Consider the following 14,730-nt stretch of genomic DNA (forward strand, 5'->3'; position numbering starts at 1 on the left):
ACCATTATTCCTCCTCCACCAAACTTTACAGTTGGGACTATGCATTCAGGCAGGTAGCGTTCTCCTAGCATCTGCCAAACCCAGATTTGTCCGTTCGACTGCCAGATTGGTAAAGCGTGATTCATCACTCCAGAGAATGCGTTTCCACTGCTCCAGAGTCCAATGGTGGCGAGCTTTACACCATTCCAGCCGACACTTCGCATTGCGCATTATGAACTTAGGCTTGTGTGAGGCTGCCCGGCCATGGAAACCCATTTCATGAAGCTCCCGACGAACAGTTCTTGTGATGACGTTGCTTCCAGAGGTAGTTTGGAACTCGGTAGTGAATTCTGCAACCGAGGACAGACGATTTCTATGCGCTACAAGCTTCAGCACTCAACCGTCCAGCTCTGTGAGTTTGTGTGGCCTACCACTTCGCGGTTGAGCCGTTGTTGCTCCTAGACGTTTCTACTTCACAATAACAGCACTTACAGTTGACCAGGGAAGCTCTAACAGGGCATACATTTGACAAACTGACTTGTTGGAAAGGTGTCATCCTATGACGGTGTCATGTTGAAAATCACTGAGCTCTTCAGTAAAGCCATTCTACTGCCAATGTTTGTCTATGGAGATTGCATGGCTACGTGCTCAATTTTATACACTTGTCAGCAACTGGTGTGGCTGAAATAGCCGAATCCACTAATTTGAAGGGGTGTCCACTTACTTTTGTATATATAGTTTATATACCATAAGACAATATTTTCCATCCCATCAATGCTTTTGATCAATTTTTATGTGATTTTTGTAGAATTTTAAAATGTTCTTACAACAAAATGTTCCTACCACTGAAGCTCAATGGTGTATTTTTGCAACGTTTCCATAAAATTGTTCTACAAACTTGAAATAAAACGAACAGATTATTTTCATAATCAGAGGCCGATTAGAAGTATTTCTGAATGGTAAATACATGTTTTTCCTCATTTGGATCTATGCTTGGGTCTCACAGGGTTAATGCAGTAATATCACGATGTAGTATCTTTACAAATAGTCTTGAATTGATTGAAATTCCCTTTTCACACTAGCCCAAGCAAGGCTGCAAAAACAGAAAGGGTAGTATATATTCTGGAAAGTGAAATGTCATCAAAAGTATAGAGTTAAACTAATCCTTCTCAGGCTATTTGCATAATTATCCAAGCTTGTAATCAGCTTGGACAAAGCTTTTTGTTCTCTTTACAAAAGAACATGCAAAACAGCATTTTCACACATGCTTTAAAGTCCAACTCCAACATATCCTGCCTTTTAAAGTGCTGTTTAAAGTGCACTATGTGCTATTTGTAAAGTAGTTGGCACCTCAGAACGCTGACTGACTTCTATTTCTAAGAGTTACTAATTGTTAAATTGGCAAAATAGTCTGTGCCCATACATTAATCTCATATACCACCTGCTAAGAGGTGTTCTTTAAAAGCTCTTTCTGTGTAATTATAGTAAAATTGACTTCAGATGTGGCAATAAAATATAAATCCAAAAAGCAACCTGTATTTTGAGCAGTTACTATTAAAGTGCGTGCCATGTAATTACGTTTTCAGCTCCATCTTGACAATCGTTCCTCTCAGAACATCTAAAAGACATAGGTTGAAATCCATTCCACTCATCACATGGACCCATAAACTTTACTCAGTGCCAAATATCAAAACAGCGGCCTGCTTTTCTTTTAAATGCGACTCTAATATTCATAAATACCAAAGACATGCCACCACCCTCTGGCAGCATTTCTTCCATTTGATTTAGCTAATACATTATTTCCATCTGTCAATGACCTGTGGAAGTTCATTGGAAATAAATGTTCCTTCTACATGGGTTTAAATTAAATTGAATAAAAAGGGGCCCTTGATTTCAACTTTATTCATCAAAAAAGGAGTTTAAATAATGTTTTATTACAGTCTTTGGTTCACCAACCAAGTTTAATGCACTGTATAAGTCGTTAGAATGAGTGAAGAGTGATTCTTTGTCACTACTGTACTGTATATTACATTACGCCAAAGCACACAAGACGTCTCTTCTGTGTGTTTACACATGAACTGCCTTAAAAACCCAACCAGTGCGCCACAAGCTGGAGTTGGAATATGGAATATGGTTCTCCTCAACAAGTTGTTGGAGACATAATTGAAGGTCACAGATACCACAGTTGACTGATTCCTGGAGCCACTTTTAAGGATCCCTGAGAGATTCCAAAACCCTAGTAAATGTGTGGCTGAGGAGAGAACTCACATTGTGTGTAGTTAAAATGTGAAAACGTCCTTGTGGGTTTTCATTTCTCAGCTTGTGGCACAGACTTCCATTTTGTGAGAAGTTTCACAAATTTGAACTAATGATAAACTGTAAATGTACCCATTAACACTGACCCTAAAGAAAACCTTTTTCTCTGAACTAGGTTGGCTAGACACAGCAGCTGATGGCTAAATTAGAGGATTAAAAACAATGGAGCTGAGACAATGCTTATTTCTGAAAAGTAATGAAAGAAAGCAGGCAAAACTGAAAAAGGGAAGCCCTCTGACCACGAGGCTGATAGCAGAGAACAGAACGTCCTGAGAACGCAGGCGCCGTGACTAAATTGGCTGCGACAGTGAAACGCCTTGCCCGATATATCAGAGACCCCTCCTTAACACTGAATTCCTTGGCTTGGGACGTGCAGAGAAAGCTTGCTATAATGCACTTTCCTAACTGCACTGCAAGGGGAAAAAAAATAAACCACTGAAGTTTCACAACCCTCCCAGGCGGTCAGGGGTCTTCTGAAGTACAGTACTGTAAGGGTTGGCTAGATACACAGCGACAACATGCAGTCTCATTGCTGGCCTCTTCTTAGCTTATTATTCTTATGCAACAGAAAGTGAAGAAGTCTGCAAGATAGTACAGCCCAGTACTGTACAATGAAAATGAAATACAACATCATCCAGACTACCGAAGCTATTCCCCTCTAGAGTCTATGGACTGGGAGAGTCATTAGCCCATCCCTTAGGTTGGGGCTGAACAATGTGAGATGCAGATGAGATTTCCCATGTTACCCCTCTGAGAACCCAGGTAAAGTGAGTTTCTTAGCCTCTCACCACCACCTGAACCCTAGTCCTCCCATCCCACTGCACCAGGCCATTCAGCTCAACATCTGAACATTTAATTTCCTTTGAACGGGGGCATGTTAAGCAATAAATTCATACATCTGCTAAACATATTTCCTGGACCACAGGGCATCTCTTCTTCAGGTCTGGCCGGCCACAGTGAAAACTGAACAGTGATACTATGGAGGGGGATTGAGTCAGTCAAAGGTCCTCTGGAGAGGAGGATTTGGCATTTATCCCCAGTGGTCACATGGTGATAGGAAGGAGAAATACAGATAGCAGGCAGCATCTGTACCTTCTCCAAATAGACCAGTATTGTTCACGTAATGAGAAAAACGTGGGAGTTTTTCTTACCGCTAAGGGTAGACTAAGCGATTTTCTGCAATTGAGAAGCGAGCAATTCACTCATGGGTTGAATTTGAGTAGCTACACAGTAACTGTTTCCACAGGGGCATATCTGATTGTATCTCTTGTTTTGTGTCCCTATAGGTTAGGGATGCTATTCACAGACAATTGATTACAACACCTGGGATGAGAAATTTCACACAAAATTAAGGGAAGAACAAAGATAGAAAATATACCAACTAGGCTGAGCTGCCATCCTCTCCATGTAATCCTTGGCCAGGTCGAGGGCCCCGGCCCTGTGTGGGTAGAGCAGACAGAACATAGACAGCACTCCCAGGTTGTTTCCATACACCTCGTTCCAGCGGGCGCTGAACTCGGCCGGGCTCCAGGGAGGCAGGTACTCCTCAGGGTGCTCCAGCATGGCCTCCCCCGCCTCGCGGATCCTCGCGGCCATCTCCCGGTGGGTCCCAGCCGCCGCCGCCTGCAGCTCCTCCACCTCGCCCTGGCCGAAGTACAGCATGGGGTGTCCATCGTAGTTCCCTCCCATGAAGGGTATCCCTCCGCTGGGGTCTACCGTCTCCTCCGCCACCCCCACCACCGGGGCCACCAGGGGCCACAGTAGACTTATGAAGAACACTGTGGGGGCCCCTCGGGTGTAGGTCCTCATCCTCACATCAGAGAGGGCGCAGTGGCATTTCCAACAGAGCTCAGCTGAGAAGGAAAGGAAAGGGAGAAGAAACGACTTTAAGAAAGCCAGCCAGCCATATTCTCTCTCTCAACTCTCCCCAGCTTTTTCATATGAGGGCTACATTCCTTGAATAATTGGATACAGCTGTATTCCTGATCATTCTGGCTTCCCCCCTACTGTTCTGACAAGTTTGAAAACGCTACAAGTAGACTGTAGACTGTGACAACTGAAAGGAAAGCTCAGATCTCTGTTGTAAAAATGCAACTTATCAATATGAATAATCAAAATAGACTCATTTTACATTTTTTACATTTAGCAGACGCTCTTATCCAGAGCGACTTACAGTAGTGAATGCATACATTTCATACATTTTTTTGCTGGCCCCCCGTGGGAATCAAACCCACAAAACTGGCGTTGCAAACACCATGCTCTACCAACTGAGCTACAGGGAAGGCTACACTCCCCCCCCTCCCTTCCTCCTCCCCCATGTGTATCTTGAGAAGAGGTAGCAGTAATGTGTATAGTGTGCTATCATACCTCAGATTGATAGTGTATCCAGCTATTGGCGAGAGGTGTGTTCACCAGGGTAGTTCATCCTTCATTTGTTTTGGCAGTGTCTCAGGTGAGTCTAGCCATGTATACACACATAGTCAGAATCATTGTCCTCAACACTCTAAAGGTCATACAGGTCTCTGTGGTATTCTATTCGTCAGTCATATTGGTTTGGCTTAACCAATGACGAACGTCACATGGTACATTTAACGCCATGGTTGTGCAAGTCATCTCTTCTCGGGAACGTGGACGTCCATTTCATTGCCTTACTCTCGGCACTTGCCTAAGGCAAAATCAATTGGTGGTGATTTGAAGGAAGTCGAGAGAGTCTAGACTCTGGTCAGTTGTATTAGCGTGAGTTTTCTCTTTCGTGTATTTTAATCCACAATTTAGTATTACCTACTAAAAATGACACACCAATGGTACACCAATGGTACACCAATGGTACAAGGGAGCTAAATGTCCATTATTTTGCAGATGTTGCTTCACTTGACCAACTAGCTAGATATAACACCTGACCTCATAAACGGGCACATTCCAGTTAACACTGGGGGCATCTGTAGTTTGAACGATAACAAAGAGGTAAGCTTTGTAACAGCTGAGGGATGGGGCTGGAGAAATATAACCACTCTCAAACTCATGGACAGAGATATAGATACAAGGACTGACCATCCATGATATACAAACTATTTGTTTTAACCATTTTGAGGCTAACAGTATTGGTTTACATTTACATTGTTTGCAAAGGCGTAAAACAACGTAATATTTGGGGTTCTGATGGGGTATGACGGTTGTACTAAGCTCATGAGGGATCTATAAATTCTATCCTTCAAGAACCAATGGGTATATTGAATTAATTTAAATGTCGAAAAATGGATGTAACAACTGCAGATCGCCCATTTAAAGACATAATCAGATAGTCTATCATTACTGCTATAAAGCCCATGAACCCTGGATGTGGAAGTGAAACCTATTCCTGCTATGTGTTTAGGGACATGGAGATTGGTTTAGGGGAATAAAGGAAACCAGTTGAGGGGACAGCTGTCCCTCTCCTGGTCTGGATTAACCTTTGACTGCTTTGTTTTCTTTCAATTTACACAAAAGTTACAAACTGATGGCACAAAATGGGCAATTCGTTCTCAAATAGACGTTTAGCTTTTAAAAGACCTGTGCCCTTGAAACTTGATAAGACGATTTCAAATGACCACATGTTGAAAAACAAATAAATGACTGTGGAATGTGTATTATGAAAACTATTCTATACTACTCCATCACTCTAAAGTAGGCCTAATACAAACCCTAAACTCAAGGGTTTACAGTGGCAACCACCAATTTACAGTAAAGTAGCTCCACAGAGTATCTTTCCTGCCTGGCTGCTCTCACAGCTCCTTACCTTGGATAGCCTACATTCAGATCGCCAGCGTCCTAACAAATAATGTTTTACTCATATAAAAAGACACCTTTGCCTAAGTGTCCGGTTTTTTCATATTGGAAATATAATTGCCATATTTTAATACCTATACACAACTCCGACAATATCCTACACTTGTACATACCGTACCTAATGTCATCTATTGGATAATGTCCTTGTATGTGACTTTTGTCATCCGTTTCCGAATGTCACACTGACAAAAATATTTAGTTCTTTATTTCGTGTAAATATGTACATCTACTTACATAAATAGTACTTTTCTTAAATGTAATTACTGAATTATTATTCCAACATCGAAAAACGTTTAACACACGGCATTAACATATACATATGCGCAGATAGCACACTGGATCGGAAGTCTTTTTCCGATCTGTGGCTTGTTGTAAAGAAAGAACAGTACACTGATCAAGATTAGCCTACCTGTCAAAACCCGTTGTACAATTGTAGTCCAGATTTGACACTCCCCCTACAAGTCATTTCTGTGTTATAAATGTAATCCCCGCGACATGCATCGATGCGTTGAATCTTCAAGTAGTGAAACAAAGTATACCCTCTTTGCGCAAGGTTTTGGAGACAAAAACGTCATCAATTCTGCCGAATGAGGAGGGGCAGTAGAGGAAAGTGACTAAAGAAGTAGGAGGGTGACAGAAATGACTGATTGTAGACGCAAACATCCAGGTAGAGAGAACATATGTGTAGAATTGAAAGTAGCCAGTCTAAAATACATTTGGAACAGTCTAATCCCATTTTGTAATGATCTGACGTCGACACATTTGATGTTTTATTTTAACTTTCAAGAAAACTCAAATCATCAGAAAAAGCAGTGTGTAACAAAATTGTATAACTTCATTTATTTCACAGACAGTACATCGAACACTATCCCTGCATCTTCTCTAGAACACTAAAATACCACTAATGAATTGAACATAAGGCAAATGAGCATATAAACGTTTCTAAATCAGATGGGGGGAAAAGTAAATGGAATACAATCACCAAAGCTGCAATTGCATTTAACACCAACACACACATTTAGAACATAAATAATCCAATGACCAATTAAGGTCTGCTGTCCTCTCTAAAGTACTTCCTGTAAAAAATACTTCTACAAGCATATTAAGACTTGTTTCTTAACATTATAATACAACTAGTCTATATGCAGCTAACCAACACATGTAACCATTCAGAAGTCAGTTAAAGCATATCTTCAAATTGGTACTGCATATGAAGCATAAGTATAACACATTTTTACACAGTAGTCACTCCAACAGCACTATAGTTTACCGTTTCACCCCAAAAAATAACAGAGTACACAGAGCATAATCTTTAAGCATCCAATATTACCGTTTTATTATTTGCAATTCTTTCAACAACAAAAAAGGTAACACTAAGGACAGATTGCGCCATTTCTTCAAGAACAATTCTCTTAAACACCTTTCACAAAATAAATACCGTCACGTTGTATAAACTATTGGCGACAGGCGCAGGAATACGTAATTTTAATACCCCACCCGAATGAAACAACATGCCATGAAAGGCACGGGGACGATGCCCAAAACAAACACATATACAAAACACACTGGGATGCAACCCAAACAAAAGAACGAGGCAAGACCCGTAATAACAATGCACGGGACGAGACCCGTAATAACAATGGTACAAAACACGCAGCACGAATGCCGAAACAACAACACAGGTACTCACAGGACCAACGGACATGGTGACAATGGTGAACAGAGTATATACACAATTACTAATCAGGGGAAATGGGAACCAGGAACCAGGAGTGCGTAATTAGACAGTTCAGTGAAGCCTAGAAGGCCGGTTGATGTAGAACTCCGGAACTGGTGCAAGGAATGAGCAGCAGTACCGGGGGAATCTGTGACAAACACAAGGGAAATGCTTTATCTTTAAGGACATCTTAAGTTACTGTCACTGAAATGCATACAGTGAAACAGAAAACCAAAATGGCTGTTTATTATGTATTATACACACACACATCATACCAAGGATACTGGACATAATGAATTATTAGGAATTTCTCTCTGGAGAGAACAGACAACATCGCTGTGACTGCAACGTTGCACTCCAGGTCAGATCAGGTTTTTGAGGTAAGGAAACACACCAAAAAACTAAAATGTAGGACAGTATTTACAGGGCTTAAAGTTTTTTTTAGTACTCTGAAGAGTTATTAACTTACATTGGATGATATACTTATAGGGGTTTTAACTGGAACATGAATTACCTATCTAACTACATTACAAAAGTGGTCTTCACATTAAACAATATGAATAATATGCTTTAAATCAGCACTGTTTGCTGACACACCCACACACATACAATTGGCAAGTCACATTTTTCACACACATGTACAATAATCCACGTACAGAACAACGTTCAAATGTAGCCAGGTTACTTGCAGAGAGATACTGTGCTTTTACATTCCCACGGTTTCTATCAACGTGAGCGTGATTTCCTGCCCTAGAGGGATAGATGACGTGGTTCAGGTGTGGAACTACAGGCGAGATGGGAGGCACATTCCTCCCCTTTAAGCTGAGGAGGGTGAGGGGCGTCTCTGGGAGGAGGACCCTTTAAGACGACTGACTCTGGAACTTTTTCAGCAGGGAATCTGGGGGTCTGGGGTAGTAGCCGGTGGTGCAGGGTTTGTTGGGACAGAATCTGGGGAACTTGTAGTCCAGAGGGAGATCTACGGAGGAGGACGAGAGATAAACTAGTGAAAATGATGTCATATCAACCAGTTTTGCCTGCTTAGCTAGGACATGTAACCCTCAAAGTTTCCATTCTGCACACATCATCAACAATAGCTAGGAGTGGTCCATGACTAATTTTTTTTTCTCTATGATTTCTGGAAATTGCGCAAAGCTTTGCCAAACCAAACCTTCACAAAAAGGAACAAACTGTTTTAGAAAGCACTTCGGCAAGCACTTTATTTGGATAGTCCATCTGTAGATGCTCAATAACATTTAAACTATCTATCTATCTACTAACCCTAACCCTAAACATAACCCCTTAACCTAACCCTTATTCTAAACCTAACCTTAACAATAACCGTAACCTTAGTAAGCAGTTGCTTATCAACAGTCTATTCTACAGATGGTCATACTATCTGGACTATCCAAATAAAGTGTGACCAGCATAGAATAAGGAACAGGTAGTAGAGGATATCTGGGGTCAAATTACTCTTTAAACTAGCAGAGCACGCCTCTCTCAAGACAAGAGGCGCTGCGGTCTAAGGCACTGCATCTCAGTGCAAGAGGCGTCACTACAGACACCCTGGTTCGAATCCAGGCTGTATCACAACCGGCCGTGATTGGGAGTCCCATAGGGCGGCGCACAATTGGCCCAGCGTCGCCCGGGTTTGGCCGGTGTAGGCCGTCATTGTAAATAAGAATACGTTCTTAACTGACTTGCCTAGTTAAATAAAGGTTAAATAAATACAGAAATTTGGTAGGTCATTACGCAACACAGAGTCAGTGGGCCCCCGGAGCCCCTCTTCTCCCTGTACCTGCAATAGACTCCACACTGGGGATGGCCATGGTGCTGTATTTGTGGATGCTATGGCAGCACCAGGTGAGTTTCTGGCTCTCCTCATCCCCTTCACCACTCTTGTGTGTGTCCACAAAGTAGGATCCCCACTGTTCTGATGGAGCAGAGGGCGCCTTCATGCCCTGGTCCTGAAAGCACATCACATGGGTTAAAGAGGGAGTGATTCTCTGACCAGAAAGAGGTACGGGGCGGCAGATAGCCTAGCGTTTAAGAGCGTTGGGCCAGTAACAGAAAGGTTGTTGGTTCGAATCCCCGACCCGATGAGGTGAAAAATCTGTCAATGTGCCCTTGAGCAAGGCACTGAACCCTAATTGCTCCTATAAGTTGCTCTGGATAAGAGCATCTGCTAAATGACAAAAATTGTAAATGTAAATCCTCCTACTTGGGAGGAAACTTGTGGGTAATAATGGATCCACTTTTTAACAGGAATTTCAGCATAAGAAGCAATGTGGAGTTGGTCACTTTCAGTGCCATTTGTCTAAGATGTTAATAACAGGATGTGGTTAACAAGCATGGACTCATAACAAATCAAAACAGAGGTAGCAGAAGAAATGTATACATCTAAATTAGTCAACTCGTCCAGATACTTCCTTGAAATGGGATTCAGTTCATTTGGGACAAAGGTCAATGCTTCAAATGAAAATTGTTGCTACTTTTTCCCCTCTCTTGGTGGAAAGTGTGATGAAGACGTTATTCTGAATGGTGAAGCTTTTTGACTCCCAACCAGACTTAGAGGCGGAGTTGCTCGCAGAGAAAAACGGTTTATGTTAAAAGTCATTAATAAGATTCAATGAATCCAAGGCATGGAAATATTCTGTCTCAAACTACTGTGCTAACTACTTATCATTCTTCCCTAGTTTGGAGCTTTTCTACACTACACAGAACCTCATAATTCATCATTAATAACTGGCAAATTGATGCACAGCATTACATTGCCTATTCATGTGGAAATTTCCACCAGATATTGAGAGCCAAAATGTAACCAAAAGGAATCTGGGGGAAACTGATGAGAAACATGTTGTTCCAGGCAGCTTTCTGAGACTGTCTAATGTGTTACATACACTTTGGCTGCAGCGGAGCTACAGCTCAGAGCAGATACACCACAGTGGAGAGAGAGAGAGACCTACTGGAGCTTCCAGGAGTCAGGAGATAATGAATTTCTCATAAACGAGGCAAATGGGGAATGAAGTTTTAGTAAGGAAAGGTGAACTGAAAAGAGGAAGTGGAGTGAGAGAAAGAGAAAAGAGCATGAGAAAGAGAGGTAGAGGTAGTGTGTCTAGGCCGAGACGATTTGTCCATCTACAAGGCCCTGTGCTCCAATCTGTCTTTAGAGTGCGTTCGTCAATACACTCTGGCTATCAACTCTTATTTCAGAGCATTCTCGTCTGTGTGCCAGAGCACAGAATAACTGACGAATTTACGAACGCGCATCACCCGTTGAATATGACCGGTGTCAGTAAACATTGGCCAAAAAATATATATAATTAAATTGATGCCAGCAGCACATTTAGTCACCAACGCTCTGGATAACATGAAAATAGCTAAACCAGCTCTGCTGGGGGGAGTAAAATGGTCAGAGTGAGGTGTTCTCTCATTTGTGTCTGGAAGTAGCTAGACAACTTTAGCCAGTTAGCTTGGGTGCTTGACTGCCGTTGTGAGGACAGAACGCTCGGATCAACCCTACTCCTCGGGCAGTGTCCAGGGTGCTCTCTGAACGCTCCCAGAGCGAAACGATCTGTATTTACAAAACGGACAATCTGGCAATGCTCAGAGCACATTCTGAGCGCACTCTGGCAATCCAGAGTAAATTTACGGACACACCCTTAGTGGTGTCCTATCCAAACCAGGTGGTTCCTCTCATCGTTCCTGGCAACATATATGCTGACTCACCTAATTCCCTCTCAGGAAGCACTGACCCCTCTGGATATGGATAGACTATGGCCTGGTCAGTGAGGGAGAGGGCAGCACTGATGATATTACATAACAGTTGTAAGAATGTGTTTATAGTTTCCTTCCTAGCAGTACGTCAATTGCCGTGAACATTTTCTTTGCCAACTTTCCTGTACTGACACTAGGCAGTGATACAGACTCATATAAACTTGTTTCAACATGACTGCTTTTACAGATTTCGCCACTAGCTGTGGAACTGTAATGATACAAAACTGCCACGGAACACTTACAACACTGTAAGTCTTTTGATAACGCTTACAAAATGAACAAGCCCACGTACCCACTCAAACACGACTCGCGCTACGGTGGGTATATTGTGGCATTGAGCAGAGCAAAGGGGCTGGGGGTTGGGAGGATATGTCTTTCAGGGAGCAAGGTAAAAAGGTGGGAGAGCGCTTTAAACGGAAACAGCTGCTTGTGTGAACTAACCTCAAACTTTCCCTTCTTGTCCTGAGGCTCCGCTTGGGCCTCGTTGGTCTTCGCTGCGTCGCACCTCGGGACGCCCTCTCCCTCCATTTCCTCCACGATCATCACCGTCTCCCACTTCCCGAACGTGCTAGCAGGGAACATGTCAGACCGCATGCTATCCCCAAAGTACACCACCTGTATAGGGTAGGAGACAGGATAGGCAATGAATGAGGCCACATTCGCAGCTGCTCAGTAAATGAAGTTGACTTTTCTATGTTATAGTAACTACCTCCTCATCTGATTAGTAAAGTGCTGTAATAAAATAGCAATTTTTTCTGGATTCGTTTCAAGGGAGCGCTCAACAGTAGTCAAATTCAATAAATCTGACATGTGCCTTAGCCCCTTAGGGCGAACTAGACCAGACACGATGGGGCTGCAAAACTCATCACGTCTTCTTTGACCATCATTTCTGTTTTGTACTCAAGAAAAACACGTCAAGACAGGCTTAGCTGAACAGCATACCAAAACTGACTGGCAACCCATTTCCTTACTTTTGAAACTATTGAAATGTAAATAGTTGAATTCCTTGCAAACCCAGTGGAAACAAAGGGTTAAGAAGAGTGTCAGATTAGGGAACAACTAGAGGAAGAAAAAAAACAAGAATGCTGCCATAATGGAAACAGCTCTTTAGAGGAAATAGCTCCTTGAGTTTCAGCACATCACAAAACTCTGACTTCTCAAGGGGTCCATTTAAGGAGAGAAGAAAGGTTATGACCCCAGGCCATAAGGATAATGAGAAAATCTTGGGACTAAAGACACACGCTTAAAGAGTCCTTCACATAGCTCTCTGTGTGGAATGCAGAGTGGGGTGTGTGTGTTTGGGAGGGGAGGGGGGGGGGGGGGTATAGATGAGGCAGACATCCATAAAGAGGAGGGGGGTGAGGGAGGAGTGAAGGGTCTCTAATGAATTCATGTGGGCCGCAGGCCTCGCTCCGGAAACCCCCTCCTCTTCTCAGGCCCTTTACAGCGTCTCTGACCAGGCCTCGCAGTCCCACGCATAAATAAACAGGACAGTCGGCCAGCCCGAGGCCCAGGCTGTGGAGCTGTGAGCTGGGCCTGTGGAGGTCGGGGGCGGGCTCAGGCATCAGGTTTCCAGGCTTTCCCAGAAACTGGCCACAGACATGGAGAGAGAACACTGCTGCGGAGTGCACCGATTGTTTTTCAGCTCCCCACTGCTGCCAGAGGCATCGGATCAGTAGGATAAATATTTACAGGGCCAGGAATTCCAACACAGTGGCAAAACATTATAGAGAGGCTTTCATGCTAAACAGTTTCATACGGCTGGGAAAGATAATGCAACAGAATTCAGGTTAACTCCGACTTTCTCCATAATTTGTAACTACAGTTTAAGTCAGAAGTTTACATACACTTAGGTTGAAAAACTTGTTTTTCAACCACTCCACAAATTTCTTGTTAACAAACTATACTTTTGGCAAGTCTGTTAGAACATCTACTTTGTGCATGACAAGTAATTTTTCCAACAATTGTTTACAGACAGATTGTTTCACTTACAATTCACCATATCACAATTCCAGAAGTTTACATACACTAAGTTGACTGTGCCTTTAAACAGCTTGGAACGTTCCAGAAAATGATGTCATGGCTTTAGAAGCTTCTGATAGGCTAATTGACATCATTTGAGTCAATTGGAGGTGTACGTGTGGATGTATTTCAAGGCCCACCTTCAAACTCAGTGCCTCTTTGCTTGACATCATGGGAATATCAAAAGAAATCAGCCAAGACCTCAGAAAAAAAGGTTTGGTTCATCCTTGGGAGCAATTTCCAAAGGCCTGAAGGTACCACATTCATCTGTACAAACAATAGTACGCGAGTATAAACACCATGGGACCATGCAGCCGTCATACCGCTCTGGAAGGAGACGCGTTCTGTTTCCTAGAGATGAACGTACTTTGTTGCAAAAAGTGCAAATCAATCCTAGAACAACAGAAAAAGACCTTGTGAAGATGCTGGAGGAAACAGGTACAAAAGTATCTATATCCACAGTAAAACGAGTCCTATACCGACATAACCTGAAAGGCAGCACAGCAAGGAAGAAGCCACTGCTCCAAAACCACCATAAAAAAGCCAGACTACGGTTTGCAACAGCACATGGGGACAAAGATCGTACTTTTTGGAGAAATGTCCTCTGGTCTGATGAAACAAAAATAGAACTGTTTGGCCATAATGACCATCGTTATGTTTGGAGGAAAAAGGGGGAGGCTTGCAAGCCGAAGAACACCATGCCAACCGTGAAGCACGGTGGTGGAAGCATCATGTTGTGTGGGTGCTTTGCTGCAGGAGGGGCTGGTGCACTTCACAAAATAGATGGCATCATTAGGAAGGAGAATTATGTGGATATATTGAAGCAACATCTCAAGACATCAGTCAGGAAGTTAAAGCTTGGTCGCAAATGGGTCTTCCAAATTGACAATGTCCCAAAGCATACTTCCTACGTTGTGGAAAAATGGCTTAAGGACAACAAAGTCAAGGTATTGGAGTGGCCATCACAAAGCCCTGACCTCAATCCTATAGAACATTTGTGGGCAGAACTGAAAAAGCATGTACGAGCAAGGGGGCCTACGAACCTGACTCAGTTACACCAACTCTGTCAGGAGGAATGGGCCAAAATTCACACAACT

At 42.8% G+C, this 14,730-nt stretch overlaps 2 protein-coding genes across 5 annotated transcripts in view; both read right to left on the minus strand.

The window, feature by feature from the left end:
- The window catches only part of dse (dermatan sulfate epimerase), a 29,338-nt gene extending 22,638 nt beyond the window's left edge, over window positions 1-6,700 (minus strand). Inside the window, exons 1-3 of one of the 3 annotated variants that reach the window (XM_014204994.3) lie at window positions 6,530-6,700; window positions 4,663-4,753; window positions 3,674-4,148 (exon numbers count right to left, since the gene is read on the minus strand). In XM_014204994.3, coding sequence (XP_014060469.1) covers window positions 3,674-4,104 — 431 coding nt within the window. In that variant the 5' untranslated portion in view covers window positions 4,105-4,148; window positions 4,663-4,753; window positions 6,530-6,700. Of the gene's footprint in view, window positions 1-3,673; window positions 4,149-4,662; window positions 4,754-6,529 lie in introns of those variants that run through there. The other 2 variants (XM_014204993.3, XM_045720778.2) reach the window with 2 other exon arrangements.
- A 245-nt stretch (window positions 6,701-6,945) lies between these two features.
- Window positions 6,946-14,730, minus strand: part of LOC106607728 (5'-nucleotidase domain-containing protein 1-like) — a 55,707-nt gene continuing 47,922 nt past the window's right edge. Inside the window, exons 10-12 of one of the 2 annotated variants that reach the window (XM_014204997.3) lie at window positions 12,053-12,226; window positions 9,633-9,801; window positions 6,946-8,813 (exon numbers count right to left, since the gene is read on the minus strand). In XM_014204997.3, the coding sequence (XP_014060472.3) occupies window positions 8,698-8,813; window positions 9,633-9,801; window positions 12,053-12,226 (459 nt within the window). In that variant the 3' untranslated portion in view covers window positions 6,946-8,697. The remainder of the gene's footprint in view (window positions 8,814-9,632; window positions 9,802-12,052; window positions 12,227-14,730) is intronic. The other variant, XM_014204998.3, reaches the window with a different exon arrangement.

The sequence above is a fragment of the Salmo salar genome, chromosome 06, assembly GCF_965601325.2.
Source record: "Salmo salar chromosome 06, fSalSal1, whole genome shotgun sequence".
Lineage (NCBI taxonomy): Eukaryota > Metazoa > Chordata > Actinopteri > Salmoniformes > Salmonidae > Salmo > Salmo salar.